The sequence below is a fragment of the Gambusia affinis genome, linkage group LG04, assembly GCF_019740435.1.
Source record: "Gambusia affinis linkage group LG04, SWU_Gaff_1.0, whole genome shotgun sequence".
In the NCBI taxonomy this organism is placed as follows: domain Eukaryota; kingdom Metazoa; phylum Chordata; class Actinopteri; order Cyprinodontiformes; family Poeciliidae; genus Gambusia; species Gambusia affinis.
This window is the reverse complement of record NC_057871.1, coordinates 735,717-762,073: the sequence shown is the minus strand read 5'-3', so window position 1 is coordinate 762,073 and position 26,357 is coordinate 735,717. Positions and strand designations below refer to the sequence as shown.

Below are 26,357 nucleotides of genomic sequence, written 5' to 3'. Positions count from 1 at the left end.
TTTTCACAAGCTGTTTGTCAGAATCATTAAATAATCAGAAGGTTTACCTCTGAGTTGATTTAGAAGGAAAATAAAAAGGCTTGCAGTCACATGACATTGTTTTTAATCTGACTGATGGAAACCCAATAATTTAACATTTTGACACCAGAATCAACTTTACTGGCTAAGATCATGAGCACAAGTTAAAAATATTTCTGTGTTGAATATTAGGTCTGACAGTAGGAACACAAAATATTACATTCGTAGAGTAAAATGTCTGTTGGATCTAAACTAAACATACATAGAAACGGTTGAAATTCACACCTGAAGGGTCTCAGTTTGATTTTCAGGTCATTTGTTCCTCCATCCATTTTCTTACACCCTTCTTCCCTAATGGGGTCGGGAGGGTTGCTGGTTCCTCTCCAGCTGCGTTCTGGGTGAGAGGCGGGGTCACGGGGTCACCCTGGACAGGTCACCAGTCTGTCACAGGGCAACACAGAGACACACAACCATTCACACACACACTCACACCTAGGGAGAATTTAGAGACCAATTAACCTGACAGTCATGTTTTTGGACTGTGAGAGGAAGCCGGAGAACCTGGAGAGAACCCACCATGCACAGGGAGAACATGCAAACTCCATGCAGAAAGACCCCGGGATGGGAATCGAACCCAGGACCTTCTTGCTGCAAGGCAACAGCTCTACCAACTGCACCACTGTGCAGCCCAGGTAATTTGTTCCTCCAGAAAATTTTTCAGACCAGAAACAAATTAAAAATACTGCCGCCCGAACAGGGACTTGAACCCTGGACCCTCAGATTAAAAGTCTGATGCTCTACCGACTGAGCTATCCGGGCTCTGAGCGAGGAGGCCTGAAAGACTGAATTCATTCCTCCAAACATGGCGGCTGATGGACTGATGTTGATTTTTCTGCGTGTTTTCAGGATTTCTAGAGAAAAAGGAAAAGCTTCATTCGAATGTGATGCTGGATTACATTTATAATGACGTTGTTTATTATAAATTAAACATTTTAGTTAATCCAATGTAAACGTCACATTATTGCCTATTTAGTGACAATGAGGAAGAGAGTGTATCCCAGATATAGTTTTAGGAGGTCAGAGGTCAGTCATTAGGGTAACATTGTGGAGGCAGTCTGAGCCGGTGAAGTTGGGTGTGTTTTGCCACACGGTCTCATATGAAAATATGGAAGAAAAAATAAATTAGCACAACAAAGCAAGAGTTTGATTCGCTCGACGGATGGTGCATCAAAGGTAAAAACAAAAAGAAGAAGAAGAAGAAGCGTCCCGGCGAGAAAACAGTTTACTTTTCCGCTTAAACGGGAAAGATAAATCATAATCGTGGCAGTTGCCGTATTTAATCTGCGAAAGTGTTCGTAGTTCGTAGAGGCATAACATGTTTTACTCTGAGCTCCGGCAGGGAGCGGCATGAAAACCGTTAAACCCGGAACACTTCGGTTAAGAACCGAAATGTTCCGGGGTGCAACAGGTGGCTCCGTGGCGCAATGGATAGCGCATTGGACTTCTAGTCAAGCACTTGAGAGGTGATTCAAAGGTTGTGGGTTCGAGTCCCACCGGAGTCGCATTTTATTTTCTAGACAATCCCATAAATATATTTTCAGAAGTTACAGACTTGGTTTTATCTGAGTTCAGTTACGCTGACAACAATACACGAACACCAAAGTCAACTTTTATCAAACCGAACATTGAAACGTGTTGCTTCTATCAGCCACTAGAGGGAGACTGTTCATCGTTTAAATCAAAGGCAGTTCTGATACCGAGGAAGCTGCGGCTGGCTGCAGCCATTCCCAACACAAAGGGAGGAAGCAGCCGTGAGTCCGACCCCTGTTGCCACGGAAACGACAAGGTCGTCGGGCAGACCTTCATCCCTCTCGTTCCTTTGTCCACTTTTCCCCCGTCGATTAAAAAACTCTGAGATCCAAAGCTTACGACGATGAAGTTGATGAGGATGATGAAGAGGATCATCATCATCATCATCATCATCATCATCATCATCATCATCATCATCATCATCATCAGGACTGAATGCTTTTTATAGACTCTATAAGAAGGAGTATCTCCTGTTTAATGAAATATTTTACCTGCTGCAGCTGCTGGCGTCTGATTGGTTAATCTGCTCAACATCTGTACATGAGTCAGTGACCTTTGACCCATTTACAGTCAGTCAAATTAAACAAATTTGCTTTAACTACAATCATTCAAAATTATTTAAAATAAAACGTTTTATAACTAATATAGGAATTTTTTTCTATCATTTAAGTAAAAAACTTTAATCTTGTTTTTAGTTATAATACATTTGTTCTTCAATAGATAAAGTGAATTATTTTTAATCTATTAGTTTAATATTTTATGTAAATATTCTGAATAAATTGTATAAAAACCTGAAGGAAACTTTTTTTAAATTGCATTTATATTTGAAAATTGTCAATTCTTTACTATTTTTGGTCAAGTTGTAGAGCTGACCTCTGACCTACAGGATGACCTGCTCAACACTGCAGGTCAGAGGTCACCAGTTCATCACAGACAAATCTGTCGTAAAACTTATATAAATAGAACTTCAATTAGTGCTTTCTAAAATGTTTTTTTAATTTATTACATATTTCCAGTGGTGGAAGGGGCGCCGCTTGTAACGTTACACCTAAAATATTTACAACAATTTGGTTTATTTATCCTGTCAGAGAAAAAATTTGTTAATTTTCAGTCATGTTTTAAATATTTTATTCCTACATTTATAAATGTCAGAGTTCAAACTAAATATCTAATTGAAAAGCTAAATATTTAGTTTGTAGCCTAATGTTTAGCTTGAGTTAAATATTTATTATTAAATATTTAGAATTTGAAATTAAATAGTTAATTATTTTCTATATCAAAATAAAAGCTGGGTTTTGCAGATTTCTAAACAAACTTTGCTGCAAATTAAATATTTAGTTTGGGCCTCTGACATTAATAACCGTTTGAATAAAATGACTGAAGAATGAACAACCAGTTTTTCTTCATGAAGGACTTAAAAAAACAAACTGTTGCTGTTCATTTTTTACAGTGTAGCTTTACGAACAGCGCCCCCTGGGGTCAGGGCATCGGGGTTAATTGAAACTAGCCCCTCCTGCTCTTCCTCTCTGCAGGTGCGACTCAGGCAACCTGAACGGGCAGCAGGTCAGAGGTCCGTTTCAGGCCATGAGTCCACGCCGTCCAGTCGGTGGTGGCGTCACGGCCCGGTGGGCGGAGCAACATGGGGAGGCGGGGCAGCAGGAGGCAGGGAGGTAGGTTCATCTGCAAGTGGGCGTGTCTACAGCGCAGGCTCCGATTGGCTGATGGCAGCAGAAACGTGACAGAAATCACTGGAATCAGCTGCAGATCGACCCTTTGAATGTCTGACTGAGTTAACCACCATTTTTATTTCCGTCTTTAGATCCTTGTGTAAGTGACACATTATTCCAGGAATATAAAAATCTTTTCTTTTTAAAACAATGACAAAACATCAACATTTAACCCTCCATCCTGACAAACATAAAAATCGCTACTTTTAGTCATTAGTGTGATTTTTATTGACGCTCTTATTTTGAAATCTAACCAGAAGTTTTCTAAGAGGAGAAGTTATGGAGGCCTAATATAATCTGTCCTCTGTTGGTTTGTCTACGTTTTACAGCCATGCCAGGAAAAATCAATCAATAAATAAAAGTAAAGTCACATTATTATGATATTACAACTTTATTCCTGTATGACTTTATCTCTCATAATTTAGTTTTTCTTTATTTCTGATCAAAGCTGCTCAAAGTAAATAAATAAATGAAAGTTTGTTCATTTCATCCAATCAGGTCCAATCGTGTTGCGCTTCATTTTGCTCATCCAATCAGGTGCTGCTGTTGAGAAACGCCCACTTCGACTGCGGACACGCCCACTTCGTGCTCATTGGCTGAAATAAAATCTTTACATCCTGATGATGTCATAGTGACTTTATTCTGAGGCAGAACAATGAGGCATTCTGGGTAAATCTGAGGTTCTTCAGGACAAACAACAACAGACTCCATGAGACATGAAAGGATAAATTATTCTTCCAGTTAGTCTGTTCTGGTTCTGTTAAATAATCTGCATATTTTGCTCCGTCGGAGCGTTTTACATTCCACAGAGTCTAAAGGTTTCCCTGGAGGTCCACCGGGTTCGGGTCGGGTCGGGGTTCTGCTGACGTCTGACTGATTGAGCGTCGCTCTTTGGGTCGAATCCTTAAAGGAGGAAAAATCCGGCCGGCGTTCCCGCTGCTCCCGGGTTTCCTGTCAGAGCGGGGCCCCGCCGCCGCCGCCCGGCCGGCCGCACGTCCATCAGCGGCCGGCGCCGGGTTATCTAGGAGACAGGGGCGCGGCCGTGGGGAAGTGGGCGGAGTCTCGGGGCGAGCCGCAGGGGGAGGGGGGCGTCAGGCGGCGGGGGCTGCCCACCAGGTCGCCGTTATGCAGCTTCCACAGCAGCTCCTCGTTCTCCATGGACAGACGCTTGTTGACCTTTGACTCCTTCTGCAGGGTCTGCTGCAGGATGGCCTGCTCTGTGGACAGCTGCCTGCAGGGGGCGACAGAGAGCAGAACCGGGTCAGACTGCAGAACCGGGTCAGACTTTAGCTCCAAACTAAATATTCACCTAGAAAGCTAAAGACCAACATGAAGAATTACTAAACTAATATTTAGGTAGTAAACTGACTGAATATTCAGATTGGAGTTAAACATTCATTATTATTACTATGTAATTACTATTTAAACATAGTTTAGTAACAGCAGCTGCATCCTGCAGGAGCTTCGGTTCAGTTTTCATGTTCGCCTCAAGATAACCTCCTCTGGTTCAGCAGCTAGTTCTCCTGGAAGATACTGCCTGCTCTGAACTAACCCTGCTTACCATCTTCTCCCGCTGCTTTTTCTGGTTGTGCAGCTTTTTTTTTTTCACTTTTTCCTTCCACCTAACTTTCCATAGATATACTTGAACAGCCAGCTTCTTCCACAGTGACCTCATCTCCCTGGGGGGTCAGTGACCGTCTGCTGGCGGTCAGTTCCTGACCGGTCCTGATGCGTCTGTCCTGAAACGTCTCGTTCTCCCTCATAACGGCCTGAGATGAAAACAGAACCCTCCTCTTCCTCACAAACACAGCGATGATGACAACGCTGAGCTGAGGCTCTTACTTTGAAAGAGCCGCGTGTTTGTCCATCCTGGCCTTGTAGTCCTCGTTCTCCTGCTGCACCTTATTCAGACACTCCTCCAGCCGGACGTTCGTCTCCACCTGCAAACACAGTGGAGGTTACAGGTAAAGGTCACAGCTGGAGGTCACAGGTAAAGGTCAGAGGTCACCCAGCTCACCAGCTTGTCCATCTCCATCAGCTTCTTCTCCTTCTGGTGCAGCTGCTGGTTCTTGATCTCCAGCACCACCTTGAGGCTGTCCAGCTCCTGCTCCAGGTACAGCGTGTGGGAATCCTTCTGGACACAGACCAGCAGGGGGCGCCAGAGTTCAACTCAGACAACTTGGATGATCATCTTCTAGATTTTTACTGAATTTAAAAGTTAATTTTGGTGTTTAAACATGAAATCTGGATAATTATCCAGAGTCTGGAAACAAAAGCATGTTCAGAAAACGGGAACACTGACTGCTTCATTGGTTTTTTACAACAAAAAAAAAGCAACAAGAAAATTTTGATGTGAAAATATTGAAATTTTGATCAAAGAAAAAAAGTTTTCAGGCTTTAAAGCTTCTTAAAATAATTTTTAACATGTTTCACATTGATGTAAATAAACCGAGTTTATTTGACTAAATAACATTCAAGACAACTTTTATCATTAAGTTATAGACTGGAGAGCAGGGGGGTGTCCAACGGGCGGTCCGGGGGCCATCTGTGGCCCTTGAACTGATTCTGTGCGGCCCCAACTGCATTTTATTCAAGAATACAAATTCTTTGGCTATCAGGGGAAAATAGTTAGTATGACAGAAAATTTTAATAAATCTCGTTTATCCAGAAACTTTGATAAACGTTTTTTAAATTTTAGATCAGTAATTAATAACAGAAATGGTTATGATGGGCCAGATTTGGCCCGCGGGCCTCGAGTTTGACACGCGTCTTAAAGGATCAGATTCTGGTTCTGAAGCTTTCGGCTGATTTCATCTATAAAAAACTCATTTGAATTTTTTATTCTGGTTTAAAGTTGAAAGAAAAATTCCTGAATATTTTTGCTGTGAACAAAGACAGCGCCACCTGCTGACACCAGCTGGAGAGAACCGCTCAATAACCCCATGAGCCCTAAACCTCCTTCACATCAGCAGTTCTGACCCGGATCCGGGTTCTGTGGTTTCAACGCTGTTTACCAGGCTTTTGTCGCTCAGGATTCGCTGCCACTTCTCTTCTTCTGCTCTCAGTTTCTCACTCAGATCCTCGTTTTCAGCCGACAGCAGCAAGATTTTCTCCTGCAGGACAAACAGACAGGATGGGGCGTTGGTTCTGATCCGCCTCTCTGACCCAAACGGTTCTGCTGGTTCTGTCCTCAACACTCCAGATTTTATTTTTTGGATATCTCAGTCATGGTTCTCTGCTAACCATGCTAATTCTCATTAGTCCAAATCCGTGCTAGCCATGCTAATCCAAGCTAACTATGATAATCCATGCTAATTCACACTAATCCATGCTAATCTCTAACATAAAACATGGATGGATGTGGAACTGAGGATTTGTTTTTTGAATGTTGTCAATGCTCTTATTTTGGAGGAACAACACAGGAAACAGTTGGTGTGGCTCTTACAGCGAGCGACGTTTCAGTTTCCGTCAGAGTTTTCTGCAGATCCTCCAACTCAGTCACCTGGACTCTCCTCAGCTCTGAAACAGGAAGTAAAACAACTTTTAGCTTTCAGGAGGGAGACACCCGACACACACACACACACGCACACACACACACACACACACACACACACCTTGTATAGAAGTGTCGTACTGCTGTTTAACCGCCTCTATCTTCTGGCTGTGACTCTCTTCCTGTTTCCTCCTCTCTACTTCCTGTCGGCTCCTCAGCTCCTCCACCTGAGCAAAACAACCAACATGGCGGCGTTAGCGTCCTGCCGCGGTGTTAGCGGTTAGCTGGTTGCGTTGCGTTCTCACCTGCTGCTCCATCAGCAGACGATATTTATCGGCCTCCTCCTGGTACAGCTGGTGCACTTTGTCCCACTCTGCCTGGTAGAAACTTTTTAACCTGCAACACAAAGAAAGATGAAGGTTCTGGTTCTGGTTCTGGTTCTCCTCCCAGCCACCAGGGGGCAGCAGCTGCATGTTCAGCCTCATTTCCAGAAAGCCAACATATCTTGTAGCTATCTCATATTTATGAAGTCTTTAATATGTTTTAAAATGAGTAAAATATATAAAATAAACTTCAATACTAACTGGTTGGTGTTTTTGCTGTAAAAAAAATGGCTCAACACTCAACATCTGGATTTTATACAGATTTTTGTATCTATACAAAAACTAAGGATTTCTGTTTAAAGTTTAATTCAAGTCAACTTCTGTAATTTAACTGTAGCAAATTAAAGTGTAATTTGTTTTATTTTTGGAGCGTCTAAACGGTTAGGAATCAGGTTACTGGAGTTTGATAAACATGGACCCCCAAACAGCCGGGGCCCCAAACAGCCGGGGCCCCAAACAGCCGGGGCCCCAAACAGCCGGGGCCCCAAACAGCCGGGGCCCCAAACAGCCGGGGCCCCAAACAGCCGGGGCCGGCTCTGGCGCTGCAGGGTTTCAGGTTCCTCCACATCTTCAGACGTTCCCTTCATAAATCTGCAAGTTTCTCATGTTGAACGAAGCTCAGTGGTTGAACTTTGACCCTGGCGTTTCCAGGTGAGTCCGGCTCGATTCTCACCTGTTCTCCAGCTGAACCAGCTCCTCCTGGTGCTGCTCCTCCGCCCTCCTCAGCGTCTCCTCCAGGTTCGACCGCACCTCCTGACTGTCCGCCTGCAGGCTCTGACAGCGCTGCGCCGACGCCGCTGCACGGGAACAGAAAGCGGGTTACCATGGCAACGGCAGGTTCGAATGGAATCGGCTGTTTTTTTTGGGAACAACACGGAGCTGCTGACATTCCAGGGAGATTTTTCCCTACAGCCGGGAACATCTGGCTCTGAGGTACGCAGGCCCGCCGGTTCTGATCCGTCTGCAGCAACAGGACCAGAACCGCAACATTTGATATTTTCCGTTAAGACGCTCTTCATCTGTGGTTCTGTGCTGACGTGGCTCAGTCAGAACCGGGTCAGAACCGGTGGACGACCGGTGCACCAAACACATCAATGATGTAAACACCAAAACACAAAAATCCAAACAAACAAAAACTGAGGCGAGCACAGAAAATAGAAACCAAAACAGCAGCTCCGAGTAAGAAACGCTACAAACTCGCTCCACTAAATGTTATTCCTCCAAACCACCAGGGGGAGACAAACACCACCATCTGGGACCAGAACCTCAGGAAAAACAGAATGAAGGAAGAAGCAGGAAGAAAGAAAAGGTTTCATGTCTTTTATAATATTATTGAACAGCAGAATAAACACGTAATTTCACCAACAGAAGACTCCCCCTAGTGGTCTGGAGGACTTCTGCTTTGTGAAGCGAGTTGTCACCGTTTTGTTATTCGAAGCTTTATTCCTTTTGTTTCCATTTCCTGTCTGCAGCGTTTTTTTTTGGAGTTCTTTGTGTTTCGTTGCAGAAATATTCACACTTTCAAACCTCCTCAGATTTTTCTTATACATGGTGGTGGCAGCATCATGCTACGGGCAAGAGACTGGGACATCCACCTGAACATTCGCCAGAGACGCTGCAGTTAAAGCTAAAGAAACCAGGAAAAATCGTTCGTAAACCCGGGAAAATTCACAGGTTTAGGAAAAGCAGCGATGCCTGCTGGGAGAAAATCCATCTGTTGCCATGGCGATGCTCTTATTCCTGACCCGGTCGGTTATTTCTGCTGCCTGCTTCTGTCTGACCCAGTTTCCCACATCGTTTCAGTTTGGGTCCACTGGTTTTCCTGAAGGATTTCTGCAGCAGATCCTCTTCATCACAGATCAGTCTTAAATATTTTATTTCCTTTTTCAGTTTTCTTCTTAAATTAATAAATTGGGTTTTGTTCTTCAGAATGATTAGATCATCAAATCTGGATTTTTGCACCAAAGAAAAATAATTAAACTTATTTTTGTTGGTTGTGTTTAAATATCATATTTAAAGTGTTGATTCCAGTTTGCTTTAAAAACCAGAAGTAAACTTCTAAATTATTTAATCTACCAAAGGAGAAAATAGAGAATAAACACTTTTCAATAAAATGTGTCACTTTGTATTTAATATCACATTTGGCTGCTGCTTTTATTAAAAATAACTGACTAAATAAATTATTTGCATTGTTATATTTTTCTAAATCTTCTGATCAGGAAATCCATATGGGCTCTTTCAAAATAAAAGCATGTGCTGCGTTTAGCAGGTTTTCTGCCCTGATGTGCTGAAGATGTTCATCATGACTCCATGTTTGCAGGTTGCAGCCTGCATGCAGCTCCAACAACACCACTCTCACAGCCGTTGCCCTGCAGGCGTTTCACATGCAAATAGGGGGTTAGACGGAGCACGCTGCAGTAGACAAGCTCTTACCCAGGTCCGCTCTGAGCTTTTCCAGCTCCGACGACAGATCCTTCTTCTTCTTCAAGGTTTCCTCTCGCTGCAGAGAAAACAGAGGAGAGCCGGTAAGCAACCAGAGAAACTCTGGACGTTTGCAGCTCATCAGCCAACAAAGAGATTTCATTTTATTCTAGTTACAGGAAAAATGTGTTTAAACTTTATTTACCATTTTAGTCGCCTGAAGGCAGGCTGCACAATAATGCTGTACTTACAAATCCTAAACACAATATTATTTATTAGAAGACTTCTTGTGGCAAAATAAAAAAATATATGAAAAAAACAGTTTGACAGAAAATCTAATTTTAACTCCATGATTCACTAGAAAACATTATTTGGGGAATGTGAACACATGAAGAGATCAGACTGTTGATCATCTTCTTCATTTTAACCGTTCGGTGAAGTTGCAGTTTTTGTTGAAGTTCTTTTGGTTTTCCACCTAATTAATTATATTAAAACACAAACCAGATTTCTTAGATTGTTCTCAAAAATAAACAATAGTTTAAAAACACTTAGCTTAAATTCTGTTTAGCCTGGTTCCGTTTAGCTAACGCCAAGTACAATCTAGTTTTCTCAGATCCTAATATTAATTTGTATTTTAAAGCTTACAGGCTAGTTTAACGCTATTCTGGTCTAGTTAAAGTCACTGACTTTAATCTGGCTTATTTTAACCTAATCTATTTTAGCTTAGCTTTGATTAGCTTAGCCCCTTGACCTTATTCGACCCAGGTTAGCTTAGCCCATATTAGCTTATTAAATAGGATTACTTTAGCTTGGTTTAGCAAACCTGTGACTTATCTTGACTGACATTATTTTAACTTTTGTCCGTTTATTTTCTTGTACTTGAGTTTATGTTAGGCTACCTTTGTTAATTAGTTTAGTCTAACTTAGTTAAGCCTAGATTATCTTATTTTTAAAAGATCAGCCTATTTTAATTCTGCCTAACTCTTATTTTGGCTTCAGCTAGCTTAGCTATAATTAGCTTAACCTATCTCAGTTGGGGTTGAATTAAATAGGATTATGACTCATCTTGGCTGTAACATTATTTAATCTTTTATTTATTTTTATGTACTTTAGCTTAAATTACATGACATTGCCTTACATACTTTAGCCTAGCTCGTTTAACCTTTTTTGTAGCTTAAGCTAGTTTAGTCAACCGTAACATTGCAGAGTTTATTTTAGCCCACATTCACTTGGCTATTTTAGTTTAGCTTCACTTTTATTAGTTTATTTAATCTTAGATTAACTTTGATGAACTAATAATTTCATGTTGAGGATGAAATAATCCTTGCATCCCTTATTAACCTCAGTTTGTTTTAAATAATGTGACACAAATCTGTAACATTTTCTGCTCTGGTGCTGGACTGGATCCAGTTTCAGTGAAAACGCAGCAGAATCCAAAAAGTCGTGATGAGACGTTGTTGAGTTTTCCAGATTAAAACCATCAGGAACCGGTCCGAGTCAGACGGGTGAATGTTTCCACAGCACAGCGGTACCGTGTCCGGATCTGTTTACACAACAGCTCCACGCTGCCGACCCGAACCGACCCGAACCCACAGAACTCATTTCAGCTGCAGATTACGTCTCTCACCCCAAACATTGCTGACACACAGTTTGAACCGCTGAAGGAAGAGGAAATCAGTTTTTAACATTCCGTTTCTGTTTTCGTTGAATCATTTCTGACCGGGTTCTAGCAGAACCTCTACTCCTGAAATGGATCATTAAACCCGGTTCCTCTGTTTACACTCGCAAACATCGGAACCACGTTTCATGCATGAAGAGCCGCTTCTCTCCAGAACCCGATAGAGATCGGTTCTGGTCGGACGGGAGTCCAAACAAGCGTCTCAGATAAAATCAGAGATAAGAGATGAAAGAGCAGCAGGTCCGTCCCACATCCTGATCCCGACCAGAACCCAGAGACTTTATGACAACAGCTGGCAATCAGAAGTACAGCCTCCGACTTTCCCTTAAAAACGGCGACCAGAACCGGACCCACCTTCCGCTTCCTGCTGCGCCGGTTCTGGAGGCTCCGGCTGGACCGGACCGGGGCTTTGCTCTCCGTGGTTCCCATGTTTCAGCGAGCAGCAGCTCTGAGGCCGGGTTTGTGCGGAATGCCGGTTCTTCCCGCTCCGCCTCGTCTGAAACCGGTGCGTCTGCATTGGAGGAATTCCTCTCTCACCGCCTTCAAAGTTTATTTCACACTAATTTCTGTCAGGTGACGAGTGGGAGGAGGAAACTGGAAGCCACGATGGAGCCAACCTGATTGAAGGAGTTACCTACTTTCAGTTAAATCTTAGAATTTATATTTTCTAGTTTATTTGTATTTTTATTTGTTTATTTTCTAGTTGATTTATAATTAGAATTTTTGTTTAATTTGTTATTTAGAAAAGGTTCTTTGGTTAACAATTCACTTAATTAGTTAATTAGTTTCAGTTTGGGATGTATAAATAGATAGGTTTGGATCATTATGCAGTTGGATGGTCAGAAGGTTTTCTACCAGTCAGTGTCAGTATTAATCAGTCCCAGTCACTTCAGTCTATGACTTGTGTTGCCTGAACTGGAATAAAAGCAACCAGAACTGCATTTTGACTGTTTTGATCCCTTTTTTGAACTGCGTAAACCAGAACCCACCGTGCATCAGGTGACTATTTGCATTTAATTCACTTTGCTTTAATCATTTTGAGTCCTGAGTTTTTTGATTTTGGACAAATAGTCACTAAACTGATGATTCAATGAGTCATCTGTCTCTGAGAGAAGATCTTTGTTTGATTGATCCACTAGTTTTGGTTGGTCCAACGATCCAGAATCACCGCAGATTCTGTTTTAATTGATTCAGAAGGAAAACCCAGTGGTGCTCTCTGGCTCCCCCTGGAGGCTTCCTGTGGTTTTCCCGGTTCAGGTTGGAAAACATCCAGGAATCCCAGATCAGTGAAACACTGCTGCTAACTTCCAAACTTTATCACTATATTCAGCCACGTCTCAGACCCTCTGGCGACTCAAAAGAGAAAACTTGTGACAAATGAAGCAAATTAAATTTATACAGAAACAAAGATGGAAACCTACAGGGCCAATTTAAACAGTGAGACCAAAACCATTGGCTTGGTGGACAAGTCGGGTGGCGTTTCTTTAACCAGCCAACAGAGCAGAGAAAACCAGAGAGAACTCCATGTTCTGATCTATTCATGTTCTGATGATCTATTTATAGTTACATATATGAGACGGCAGGTTACCTTAAATAAAGAAAAAGGTTTACAGGTTAATGAGACTGCAAGAGGCGCCGGGCGACCAGCCCTGCTGCGCTCCAGGAGAACTTATCCTGATTAATGCTTTTCTAAAACAAATGCAGTAAAATGATTCTGAGTCAGGTTTAATTCAGCCTCAGGACTCTAACGATAACCGGCCGGGTCGGACCCGGTTCAGACGTACCGTCTGCCAGCTCGGTCCGGGTCCGGCTGGATTTTAAGGATCAATCTAATAACGGATGAGACCAGGAGGAAGATGGTTCAGAATCGATCATAAAGTGGATTCATTTCATGTTTATAGTCATGCAGTAACTGGTTTCACAGTCTGGTTTTTATTTCTGCTTCATGGGAGATTTGATCTGGATTCTCCGCTCAGCTTGTTGGATTTTAAACTGAATGAAAATTAAATGCAACTGAATAGAGATTACGTCATAATTATCATTTAAGATTTGACGGGCAAAAATAGAAAATGTGAAAATGACAAACAAGAAGAAAGTCTGGTGCGACTGAAAGTCCAGACAGAAACAGGAAGAAGTCATAAAATCACAACAACAACAGAACTAAAAGCTGAGCTCTGATCACTGACTCCTCATGCAGCGTTTGGTTCTAACGGGCCAGAACCCGGCGGCTTTCAGCACGTCATCAGCTCAGTCACGGTTCTGTTGCTGACAGATTTCACTGAACCGAAGAGAGACGAGCTAAAGCAGATCCGACCCAATGAGGTTCTGCTGCGGTTCTGCAGGAAACCTGCAGCAGCAGATCAGGTAAAACTCCAGGCTTCAGAGAAAACACACTGCTGCGGAATCAGGAAGGTTATCCGGACGCACGAAGGAATTTTTATTGGCCTTCGGTTGCATAACAACGCCGACTCGTCTGAATGAGATAATGATCGACTTTCACTGCAACAGGCGGCGCTGACGGCTCGTCCTGACATCCAGACAGAAACAATCAGAATGAATCCCTTGGGGACGATCAGAGCTGATTATTCACAGCCCAGCGGCTCGGATTAACAGAACCGGAGCAGGAACAGGTTCCAGCAGGAAACTGCTCCGGGGAACACTTTTAACCTTCGACTGGCTGTTTTTATTATTAGTCAGAGCAAGGCAAATATTTACTGAACAGCTTCTGCATCCAGGATGTGGAGATCCTGCTGCTCCCGGCCAATCAGCGGCCAGAATCAGCAGCCAATCAGCAGCCAGATGAAGCCTGCAGCAGCAACAACTGATCAGAAGCGTTTTTCAGACTCAAACCAGTCTGAAAGTCAGAGCTGACTGGGAGTTGATGCCCTGCACAGGATGGTGAGGGGAGCTGTATCAGGATCCGATCGATTATAGATCAGATAGATTATAACTAAGAACCTGCTGCCAGGAGGTGAACATTTCAACTGTTACTGGCTTTCACAGTTTGAGTTCTCTATTTTGCTTCTGTGGGTCTCGTGGCTCATCAATGATCTGTGCTGCACTTGCCTACCAACATGGCGGTTCAGCGGCGCGGATCACTTCCGCTTCAGATTTGTGGGAACTATGAATCCATACATGTGAATTTTTTAAATGTTTTTGTTTAATCGACAGCCTGGCTGTTTAGGTAAGAGTTGTATTCTTCTGTAAGACTCATTCATTCGTTTGTTGTCAACTTGTCATTTTCTCAATAAAGTTTCTCTGAAAAACGAAGGAAATGGAACTGCGGCATAAACAGACTTCAGAATAAGAGCATGAAAATAACAGATGTTTAACTTTCTTAAACTGAAAGTTTACAAAAAAAGCCAAGCAAATTAAGAATTTATCTGGAAAACTTAATGCAGGGGAAGCTAAGTGTGCTAATTGTTCTAAAAGTTAGCTAAAGCGCTAAGCGAACAATTAGCCTCCGGAGTTAGCAAAATTGTTGAAAGTGTGCTACTAGTGCTATGCCTTCAGTTGTTCAGAAAATGTTTTCATAATCAACCATCTTCCGTTTCAGAGGCTCTCAGAGATTATTTCTGCCTCTTTCAACATTTTAAAGCAGCAATCAGTGAACAGACCAGTTTGGATCCAACGATGGTCCAGCAGGTAAATGTTGCCAACAGGTGTTGAAAAACACGATAAAATCAGGAAGAGTTGATGTTTTGGCAAATCATTTGTCAAAAATGTGATTTTCTTTCCTAGCTACAGATGATTTCTGTCTGTTTAAATTATCTGTGGGATTTTTCAAAGAAATCAGAGCAAACTGGGTTTTTACACAAGAACCAGGCTGAAAAAGAAACTCTTGCCTGTTGACCTCTGTTTAAGGGAAGGTTGTGACCCAGGAATGAAGGTCTGTGGGTTTGGATCGGTCAGGTTTTCACTCAGAGAACCTCTCAGGTTGATCACAGCCTGGTTGTTGCCACTACATCCATCACCGCGCTGCGTTTCTGGGTGGGGACAGAAACCCGTTCCATCACCTACCGACGCTCTAATGACAGGCTGCCGCTGCGGTTCAGGCCGCCGGAGGGCAGGGAGGCGTGGAACAGATATCTGATGGTTTCCACTCATTTAGCTCAGGTTGGACCGACCTGTAACTAACGAGTCCAAACACATTCATCTGGAACAGAAAGGAGGCCGGAAGAGGCTCCTCTGTTTGGGAACATCTGAATCCAGTCAAATGTGACAGGTTGGGAATCTGCAGCGGCTCCACAATCATCAAGCTGCAAAAACTCCAGATGACAAAGATCCTGTCAGCTCCCAGCTGGAAACCAGTGAAAAGACCCTTTCAGGTCAGAGGTCAGGCTCTGCCTCCAGAGGAAGTGCAGTATCTGTTCCTGAGTGACGGGGCAGGAGATGACGGATGGACCAGTGGTTCATCTTCAGCAGTGAGGAGAATCCTGCAGCCTGGAAGCAGAATCTGAACTCTGCAGTCGGTTTTATGTTCACCTGAAGGTCCCGAGTTACAAACCGGACTGAAGGATTCAATCTGGAGGGGATTGTTGTCGAGCTTCTTTACCTCACAGGGAGGTGATACTTACCTGTAGAGGTTATCCAGGCAGGAAACCAGGTGAGCTCTGAGGAGTCAGCACTGAACTCAGGTCAACATGGCGCTTAGCTGGATGCTAAGGGGTTTCAACCAAAAACCTTCAGAGTTTCCAGATTTCTCCTCATTTCCATCCTCAGATGGATTTCATTAGTCTTCCAATCGCGATAACTTGGCTTTGTTGGCAGGATTAGTGATGTATACCATCGCTCTATAGATCTATAACCCAGACTGTATGGGCTGCTTTTACAATGTTACCCAAACCCTAGAACTACCAAAGCAAACTGGTAACCAAACTCACACACACCGCTCAGAAGAAACAAGGCAAACTAGATTTGAATAATCTTCCCTTGGTGGTAACTTGGCGATGTCGGCAGGATTCGTCAACAGAAACGATCAGCAGGAAAATGTTTCTGTATACCAGTTTGGCCAATCAACTTTGGTACAATGCAAAGGCTCCTTACCAACGGTAAAAAGAACGTAGATATTGTCTGTGAGCTTGTTGGAAAGTCCGTTTTGTTCTTGAAGGTGGAGAAGCTAACATGCTAGTAAAACGTATGCTGATCGTGAATCCATCTGGATCATTCTCTAAAGACTAGGAGACCCGGGAAGCAGAGGAATAAACCACCTTGGAGGATTCTGACGTTTGGTCGGTTCTTGGAGGAGTTGGAGTGGATTCATGACGGGTCGCCGCAGAACGCATAAAACATCACATAAAACAGTCCAAACACCCTCCAACCTCATTAAAAACTCCTCAGTCAGAACGTCTTTGGCAGCTTTTCTTCCCAGTTTCAGCCCAGAACTTTGTTCCGGGTCGTTTTCAGAGGAACATTTGTTAAAGGAACGGTGCAAACAGAAGTACCTCAGAGAACAGATGCTGGATGACAGCGGCCAGCGCCTCCACCTTGCGGTTCCCCTGGACCAGAAGCCTCCTCAGCTGGACGATGGCCTGGTTCTTCCTCTCCACCTGCTCTTTGTTCTGGTTCTGCTTCGCTGGCGCCGCTCCAGGTCGGGAAGCGTGCTGCGGCCTGGGACCGTGTTTAGGGCTGGACCGCGACCCGGTTCTGGCTTTGAGCCCCGGACCGGTGGGTGCAGCGGACCCGGATGTGGCGCTGGAGCCATCAGGAGATGGGACTGGGAGAGCTGGTGTTACTGGGCTGTTGGCATTCAGAACATCTGGTACCTGAGGACAGAAAACTTCAGATTTACATAAAATCCTTCAATCTGAACCAAAGGAGGCGGTGCTGCTGGACGTACCGGCTCAGCTGGGAGGTTCTGCTGGTTCCCAGTGGTGATCTGGGAGCCGCCGCTCGCCAGTCTCGTCGGCGCCTCCCGTGGCTTGTTTTTGTCCACTGCAAGAGAATATCGAGGCGTTAGCGTCCGAGAAACGTTCAGCATGGCGTCTGCACAAACCCAAACACTCCTCCTCCAGATATGAGAGAGAAAACAACACGGCCGACCCGCCTGGTTCCGATCAGACACGCCCCACGCTGCTCAGGCTCACACAGATGCATGATGGGAGACCGAGGTAATGATGGACGGCATTAAGTAGTCCATTACCAGAGCAGAAACATTTAGAGCTTCCTCTGAATGCATCCATTTACCGATCGACCGTCAGCTCTGGGTTCTGGTTCTGACTCACCGGCCGGGTCGAAACTGCAGCCGTCTGCAGATATCTGAGCTTCAAATGACGAGAAACTGGACCGGACCGATTTATTCCTGCACCAGGACCAAAAGCTAAAAGGTCCAGCAGCAGCTGATTGGATCAGAACCAAACAAACCAGTAGAACTAAAGCTAAAAAAATTTCACAGTTTGATATTTCAGACAAAAATAACAAAATAGAGTAAAACAACTATTAATCAAACCCACCAGTTCTGAGCTTTTTGCACCAATCTGGTGTTTTATAACCAAAATAACAGATTAAACCAATAAATATATTTGTCTATTTATTCAAGGATTTAGCAGGAAGATTTTTGATATGAAAATGTCCATCTAGCTTTCAATTAAAATGAGATTAATTGGCCTGTCACAATAGCAGGTCTATTCATTGTCCCAGAGGTTATTCCCATAAATGATAATATTGTTGTTTTGAGACCATTTTCCAGTAATATCATGTTAACAGCATAATAATGCAAGAACTTATCGCTAAACTTTAAATACAAATGAACGTTTGAGACTGGAAGCAGAGTGAGACCTCTCACTCCTCTGGGATCTGCGTTCCTGTAACTAGTGACCGAAACAGAGCCGATGGTAATTTCTGTTGCCTCAGAAATCAAAAGACTTTAAATGAAAAGCTGAGAAGCGTCTCCTTTAGTTTCAGGCAAACACTGCCCCCTGCTGGCGGCCGCTGAGCAGGACAACATCACTCAAGCCCGCTGTTTCTCTACGGCTTGGTTATTAACTGGGTCAGAACCGGACCAGAGGAGAGCTGTCAGATTTAACAACACACCTTTGATTGAAAATCTGTGTGAAAATATAAAGTTTGGGTTTGTTGTGACAGAAAGAATCTTTTTATAATGAACAGAGAAACACATTGACATCCAGAAATCTCTTTAATATGAACCATAAACCATTACTAATTAAGATCAGCATGTTTCATAATGAGCTGCTGCTTTTCTGCTCTTCCTGTTGTGATCGATGAGCAATGGTGGCACTGGGCACCGCTAACTGAAAAGCTAGCTGCGCTAACGCTAAAGCATGAACCATAAACACTAGTTCTGCTAATAGTAAAGCAGATGATTGATTCTGTTTGTGGGTTCTGGATAAATTAGATGTTTTACTTCTTCTAAACTCACAAAAAGCCTCAGAAAACCTGGATAATGACCCAGTCTGGATCAAAGCATGAAACCTGGACAGGTGAGGCGTAAGGACTTCATGTAGGAAGGTGTGCTGAGGTGAGTTTGTACCTGGAGCCTCTCTGGCTGAAAGGCAGAGCTGCTGAGCCCAGACTGGAGGAGAAACCAGACAGTTAGCATGCAGGTCCAACAACACGACGAAGAGCGAGGAAAAACCCAAGAGGAGGAGGAAAAACCCGAGAGGAGGAGGAGAAACCAGAGAGGAGGAGGAGAAACATCAGATGAACCTTCAGCTTTAAACACTTTGCTTCTTCATGAACGTTTAACGACGGTTCGTCTGCGGCATTAAGGTTACATTAGCCACTATTATTATCACTGTCACTGGTCTGGTTCTGTTGGATCCAGTACAATCAGAACCGTTCAGAACTTCCTGCAAATGGAGGATCTGAGTGCAGGTGGAAACACAGCAGCGGCTTTTCCTCTCCGTGACCCGTTTGCATCTGACCGGACTGAACGGTTACCTAGCAACAGTTTCCTTTTTTACCTGCACGGAGACGACAGAAGGAGAGCCAGAAGTTTACATACGCCTGATAAAAAGACACGGCCAGTTTTTGATCCTCCGGTCCGGAGCTGGATCAGAACCAAACGTCTCTGGTTTCACGTCACAATAAATTATTTCAGTTTCCCAAAAGGCTCAATAATGAGAGAATCCATTTTTTCTTCCTGCAGTAAATCAGGACCACACAGCATGATGCTGCCACCACCATACTTCAGTGAGGATGACCCAAGCATCCCTGGTTCCCCTCCAGATGTGACGTCACAGCTGAGTTCAGTCTCAGACGTTTCTCCCTGCGAGTTTCCAAACTGGCTTTTGAAGTTTGTTTCAAAATGTTCTGAGAAAGTTTAAATTCAACTAAAAAAATATTCAACATCTGTCCTCAGTAACAGTTTCCACCCCGAAGAGGGTTTATTGGTGACCCGGCTGCTGAGAAAAGATGCGTTTACTGACCAGTAAAAGATCGGATTGTCATGTTTCTGACTCAAGAAAAATAAATTCCTTTAATACCCCAGTTTTCTGCAGTGAAAGTCAAATTTTCTAAAATCTGCTCCAATAACAGATTATTTCAGTTCATATCTATTTAGAACTTTGTTTCAACTTAAAAATCATAAGTTTACCAATTATAAGAGAAAACATTGAGGTTAGAAAACCATCTAAAATCTGGATGAATGGTAGGAAGGTTAATTTAATATTCAGGGATTAATGTCATTAAATCTTAAAGATAATTTAGATCAAACAGATTTTTACATTTCAGTGTAAAAATATATTATATAAATGTTGAACCAGCAGCTTCAGATTTGAAAACAAAAGAACATCTCCAGCATAACGACCTGTTCTGGGCCGTGGATTATAATCCAGCAGCAGATTAAAGCCGCCTCAGCTGAACCGCTGCAGCTGGATGACCAAGTCTGACCTACATCCAGCAGGGAAACGGGTCTGTGGATCCCGACCCAGAAAACACGCAGCGGCGGCCAAACACGTGCCGCCGCGCTCAGCTGGACGAATCCTCCCAGAGAGGAGCCGCTCTGAACAGAACCGGGTCCATCTGGGACAGAACCCAGCCGGAGCGGTCCAAACACGAGCTGGAACACGGCTCTTAATCCAGATGAAATGTTCAAGATGGAGGAATTAACCACTAATCTGGATGAGAAACATGAAATCATATCTGAAATATTTGGCTCTGACCAGAATAAACAACAATTTACTATCCAGAACCAGAATTTCTTAAAGATCCAGTTTACAGTTAAAGGGCCGGTATCGTGTAAAATCAATGTTTTTATCTTTCCATCATTTTAAAGTTTTCCGCTCATTGGTAAACCTTTAATCTCCATGGCAACCAGTCGGCTGCTAAACAGCTGGTGGACCTAGCCCCGCCTCCGAGGCGCAGCTCCTCCCCCACTCCGCTCCTTCAGACTAGTCAGCAGCAATTAGCAGACAGTTGCTGAGCTCATTATAGGAGCTGCTGCTCAGAGCAGCGCTGGTAAAAACATTAAGGGGTTAACAGAGGAGCCATGCTGGGACAACTTCCTGGAGGCGGAGCTTCAGAGAGAGCAGGAGCTTTAAAAGATATGGAGACCCAATTTCAAGGCATTAAATCAGGAAGTCAAATATCTTTTAGGTCATATTTGACACATGTAGCATTTTAATAAAATCTGACGGTAACATAGTTACATGATTGTGCTATAAAATGGCCGCCACGTGCCTGGAAAACACATGATCCCGGCCCTTTAAATCTTCTGTTTAGCACCAATATTTGACTGAATCAACCAGTGAGGTTAAAGGTCCAACCTGTCAGAAACGCTGGCACCTGGTGGCTAAAACGCAGAACTACAGGGAACCGACTTTCAACCAGGTGACACCACAATCTGACCTCTGACCTCAGCTTGCAGTAGGATGCTTTGGTAACGGTCTACTAGCGTAATGCAACCACTGCTGCCCTCTGGTGGCGACTCTACATGTAGTTTATTAAATAAAGAGCAAATCACGCAGGCTTTTTCCAAACTGGTTCAGTTTAAACTTGGTTAGCTAAAAGGCAGAAGCAGCAAGTACTGATCTACTTCCTGATTCACAGCTTTACTCCGGGGTCAAAGGGCACCAGACACGACACAGTCAATGAATCTGTGCTTTAAAATATAAACAAATGTCTGAACTGAGGCCATTTTCACACATTAAAATGCACCTACACCCTAAAAATGGTTTAAAAAACTATGGAGAAAATTTGTTCCAATATTATTGCAAGCAAAGAATTTCTAAAAAATGTAAAGAAAACAATACATTTTAAAAGTAAAATTTAATAAATTTTTCTTTTAAAATATATAGAGTTATTTTTTTCCCCTCCAGGTCCAGAGCTGGGATTAAAAATGGCCGCCCAGAGATTAGCCAATCAGATTAAAACTGTTTGGTTCCTCAGATTTCTCTGAACAAAAATCAGAAACTCTGTTTTTCCCAGAGCGGTTACTGAGGAAGAGGAGGAGGCGTGAAGGACGGAGCGCGTCCTGTTTATTTGCGGGTCGCCGCTGAAACAGCCGGCGGCCATCTTTATTCGCTGCTGAGCCACTCGTGCAGAAAGTGTCCACGCTCGTCTGTGTGAACGCAACTGACAGGCAGAGCTAAAGGGACGATCCACACAATACAGCAGGCGACAATGGCTGCCGAGGAAGAAGAGGAGGAGGAAGGGCGGGGAGGTTTGGGGTTAGACCGACATCACAAACAGCGAGAGGAAGAGGATGGCTGGTTCATGATGAAGATGAGAGGAATGAAACTCAAACAGATTTAAGAACGACCTGATCAACCAAACGACACGAATCGAGTCGGCGGGTGTGGCGCCTTAAGCTCCACCCACAAGATGGGGGAGGCGGTCGCTATGGGGACTAAAGGAGGAGAGAGATTGGGACAAACTGGAACAGACTGGGGTAAAATGGAGTGAATTGGGTCAAACTGGGAAGTGCTGAAATCTTTGAAAGTGACAAAGAGGACGATGAGAAAAGGATGAGACAGAGGACAGTGGTTGGACGATTCGTTGATGTTTGGTGGTGGATGGGTGACGGTTGGATGATGGTTGGATGGTGGTTGGGTGATGGTTGGAGGTTGGGTGATGGTTGGATTGTGGTTGGGTGATGGTTAGATGGTGGTTGGAGGTTGGGTGGTGGTAGGGTGATGGTTGGTTGGTGGTTGGGTGGCGGTTGGGTGATGGTTAGATGGTGGTTGGAGGTTGGGTGGTGGAAGGTGATGGTTGGATGGTGGTTGGGTGATGGTTGGGTGATGGTTGGGTGGTGGTAGGGTGGTGGTAGGGTGGTGGTAGGGTGGTGGTAGGGTGATGGTTGGGTGGCGGTTGGATTATGGTTGGGTGGTGGAAGGTGATGGTTGGATGGTGGTTGGAGCTTGGGTGGTGGAAGGTGATGGTTGGATGGTGGTTGGGTGATGGTTGGGTGATGGTTGGGTGGTGGTAGGGTGGTGGTAGGGTGATGGTTGGGTGGCGGTTGGGTGATGGTTGGGTGGTGGAAGGTGATGGTTGGATGGTGGTTGGGTGATGGTTGGTTGGTGGTAGGGTGATGGTTGGGTGGTGGTTGGGTGATGGTTGGTTGGTGGTAGGGTGATGGTTGGGTGGTGGTTGGGTGATGGTTGGTTGGTGGTAGGGTGGTGGTAGGGTGATGGTGATGGTTGGGTGATGGTTGGGTGGTGGTTGGGTGGTGGTAGGGTGATGGTAGGGTGGTGGTAGGGTGGTGGTTGGGTGGTGGTAGGGTGATGGTTGGGTGGTGGTTGGGTGGTGGTAGGGTGATGGTTGGGTGGTGGTTGGGTGGTGGTTGGGTGGTGGTTGGGTGGTGGTTGGGTGGTGGTTGGGTGGTGGTTGGGTGGTGGTTGGGTGGTGGTTGGCCGGCCGGGTCCAGACCTGCTTGGAACACCACAGTGTTCTTCCTGCATCCTGACAGAAGCTGCAGGTTTCGGAAAAGTCCTTTAGCCGTCAGCTTCACATGGAAGTTAGACAGCGAGAGTCTTGGAGACCAGAGCATCGTCTCGTCTCCGGGTCGTCTCCGGGCTGCTGATTCAAGATTCAGGTCCTCAGGATAAATCAGCACCAAGGTTCTTTCTTCCCTCAGATGAAGAAACGTTCAACCAAGATAAACCTGTGGTACCGTCCGACTGGGTCTGCGTCTCTCCGTGTCTCTCTGCTTTTGCCACGTGGGTCCAACTGAAGCAGAGTTTCTCAGATTCAGAGATTCATGCAGGAATCAATCTGTTAATCCTCCAGCTGCTCTTCGTCGCATTCAAGCCACAGAAAAACAGGAAAAACACAAACGTACAAGGAAGAGGAAGAGAAGGAGGAGGAGGAGCGTGTTGCTGTCGTATGACTCGGAGAGGAGGGAGAAAATGGCGGCAAAAATAATCAGTTTCTTCTCCTCCGTTGCTCAGGTGGAAAAACAAGAAGAAAAGAGGGAGAGAAATAGAGATGGAGGAAGAGGAAATCCTCTCTGTGTTCCTCAGAGTTTGTTTCCAATTTACACAAAGACGAGTGCGTCCACCACCCACCACCCCTCTGCTGCAGCTCTGCTGGGCAAACAGAGAGGAAGAGGAGGAGGGAGAGGAAGAGCAGGAGAGAGAGGATGGAATAATCTCCCTCCACATTCCCTCCATTTAAAGAGCCTTAGATAAATCAAACTGGCAATGAAAGGAGCTCAGAGGAGACTGAACACACACACACACACACACACACGCCTCTGGCAGCAGCAGGTTGAGCAGAAAAGACCCAAACGAGGCGACGGTTCAGTAAAAGTCTGGGTCACAGAGTGGACATGAGGACAGACCGACGTCTTCATTTATTACTCAGTAACTAGTAATCTAACACATGGCAATTCCTACTCCAGTAATCAGATTACAGTTACTCCGTTACTGTTATTTTCCTCAGTAAATTGTTGTTTTCTTCCTGCAACTCAGAGAGAAACGTCTCGGATGAAAAACCAGCAGACAAAACGATGGAGGGAGCAGAGAGAGGAACGTTTTCTACCAGAAAAACATTAAATATTTAGTTTATATCATCACTAACAACATCAAGGTCACAAAGTGCTGCTGTTACCGCCTTACACATACTGGAGCCCTAGTGGCAAATGGAGGAACTACAGCGATGATGGCAAATTTCTATATTTTGTGATAATTTACACATTTAAACACCATTAATAGCACTTTATTGTGAAAAAGAGAAAGCAGAAATCCTGTCATTATAAGAAATTTATTACGGTAAATGATAAATGAAACTAGGAGCCACTAGCAATCGGTCCCAGAACAGGCTTACTAGCCGATTACTGATGCATAGATTCCAGTCCCTTGAATAAAATACACAAACATTAATACAGCAAAAATTACTTTTAAAAAATGTCATATTGTATTTACATTGTTTTTAGGTTTAAAATTAAAACTGTAAACATTTTTACTGTCGACTCGTGCAGAATGAACTCAGCTGCGAATCAGGAGCTGCGTGGCACCAGATGGATAATAATAAGAGTCTTCAAACCTCTAAAACCAAACAGCTTCCAAAATACTGCGGCAATATTTCAATAAAACTCTTGGAGTCGCAACACGGCTCAGTCAACATGACAGAACAAGACCCACCAGGTGGTGGCAGCAGAGAGCTGTGACTAAAACTCAGGAGCGAGACGCCGTTAGCGAGACGCCGTTAGCGAGACGCCGTTAGCATATTGAACAAGCTCTGATCACACACACCTTCCAGCAGGAAAACCAGCTTCAACAAGCAGCCAAAGATATTATGGGATGGATTAGATCAGAGCAGATTCATGGGTTACAATGGACATGGATACAATGCAGTGTTTCCCAATTCCAGTCCTTGGGGCCCCTGCCTGCATGTTTTAGGTGTTTCCCTTCTGCCACACCTGGATTGAATCTTTGGGGGGGGGGCGAGGACTGGAATTGGGAAACACTGGCCTAGACAAAGTCCAGCCCTGAATCCACCTGATGTTAACAGATATTCTCCATCCAACCTGACTCAGGAATCTGATCCATCCGGTCCCAGATGCAAACCAGCGCCCCCAGCTGGCAGCAGGGCGTAGCTTCACCTTCATGGTTTATAAACTTTTGATTACTGCATGTTTTTAGATTCCTTCACATTAAAGTTCAGTAGAAGAAAAACCCTGATGACACTTTAAACTGCAGACGGGTGGATGGTAAACGGAGCTGCATTCGCCTCAAAGAATCCATAAAGTTTGACTTCAATCCAGACAAAAACAAAAAAGCACAGAGAGGCTTTAAAGTCCTCAGCCAATCAGAGCCACGCAAGCTGCTGCAGGTTTAGGGCGAGGAGGCGGAGCTGCAATGACGGTGACGGCGAGGCCATGAGGAGGCCGGCGGTTCACTGCAGGCCGACTGCAAACAGCCCAAAAATACCCAATGAACATGTTCAACTCCAATAAATTCAAAATGCAGGAACAAAAACGACGATGCTAAATGTTTATTAAGTGTCCTTACAGCGCCACCATCAGCCCAGTTTAATTACAGTTTACTGGTTCTGACCCGTTTATGTGGTTCAGCTCAAATTCAAAGGAACGGCGGTGATTTGCTACTCACAAATAATTAAAGAGAAACATTCAGTCATCATAATCCAGATTATTAAAACAGCCCTAATCTAGAGACTTTTAGAAATTATGACAATGTTTCCCATTCCCTCTCAGAGTTAAACATAAAGTTTAGCTTTAATTTACCAAGTTAAATAGTTCCCTCCATACTAAGTACTTAATATTTAGCTAACAAGATATTTAGTTTGTAGCAAAGTATTTAGCTTAATGCTAAATATTTAGCTTGTTAGCTTAATATTCAGCCTGAGGTAAAGATTAAGTCAGGAAGCTAAACCAAGCTAAATATCTAGTTTGCTAACTAGACATTTAGTTTGAAGGTAATTTTTAGTTTGCCTCTCAGCTGGCTTACCGGTGCTGTTCAGGCGACTGAGCCGGGTCGAGCCGTTCCTCTGCAGCGGGGGCTTCGCCGACCCGGACGGCGCCGCCTTCGCCGCCGGCTGGCCGCCAGAAGTTCTGATGGAGTTCTGGTTGGTGCCGGTCGGGCTCTTCAAACCTGCAGGTCCAACAGAGGAGACGTGAAACACCATCG

At 44.2% G+C, this 26,357-nt stretch overlaps 1 protein-coding gene and 2 non-coding genes across 8 annotated transcripts in view; 1 reads left to right on the top strand and 2 right to left on the bottom strand.

Moving 5' to 3' along the window:
* Positions 1-764: 764 nt before the first annotated feature.
* trnak-uuu lies at positions 765-837 on the bottom strand. Its single transcript has one exon. It is a non-coding gene; the product is annotated as a tRNA-Lys (tRNA).
* A 651-nt stretch (positions 838-1,488) lies between these two features.
* trnar-ucu lies at positions 1,489-1,580 on the top strand. The gene is given in 2 exon segments: positions 1,489-1,525; positions 1,545-1,580. It is a non-coding gene; the product is annotated as a tRNA-Arg (tRNA).
* Positions 1,581-3,956: 2,376 nt separating this feature from the next.
* The window catches only part of LOC122828922 (microtubule-associated tumor suppressor 1 homolog), a 42,498-nt gene continuing 20,097 nt past the window's right edge, over positions 3,957-26,357 (bottom strand). For 5 of the 6 annotated variants that reach the window (XM_044112976.1, XM_044112977.1, XM_044112979.1 and 2 more), the window contains 12 exons: positions 26,178-26,321; positions 17,150-17,244; positions 16,755-17,075; positions 9,645-9,711; positions 7,885-8,008; positions 7,134-7,224; positions 6,950-7,055; positions 6,781-6,854; positions 6,350-6,448; positions 5,353-5,469; positions 5,178-5,275; positions 3,957-4,566 (listed from right to left, as the gene is read on the bottom strand). In XM_044112976.1, the coding sequence (XP_043968911.1) occupies positions 4,353-4,566; positions 5,178-5,275; positions 5,353-5,469; positions 6,350-6,448; positions 6,781-6,854; positions 6,950-7,055; positions 7,134-7,224; positions 7,885-8,008; positions 9,645-9,711; positions 16,755-17,075; positions 17,150-17,244; positions 26,178-26,321 (1,550 nt within the window). In that variant the 3' untranslated portion in view covers positions 3,957-4,352. The remainder of the gene's footprint in view (positions 4,567-5,177; positions 5,276-5,352; positions 5,470-6,349; positions 6,449-6,780; positions 6,855-6,949; positions 7,056-7,133; positions 7,225-7,884; positions 8,009-9,644; positions 9,712-16,754; positions 17,076-17,149; positions 17,245-26,177; positions 26,322-26,357) is intronic. The other variant, XM_044112978.1, reaches the window with a different exon arrangement.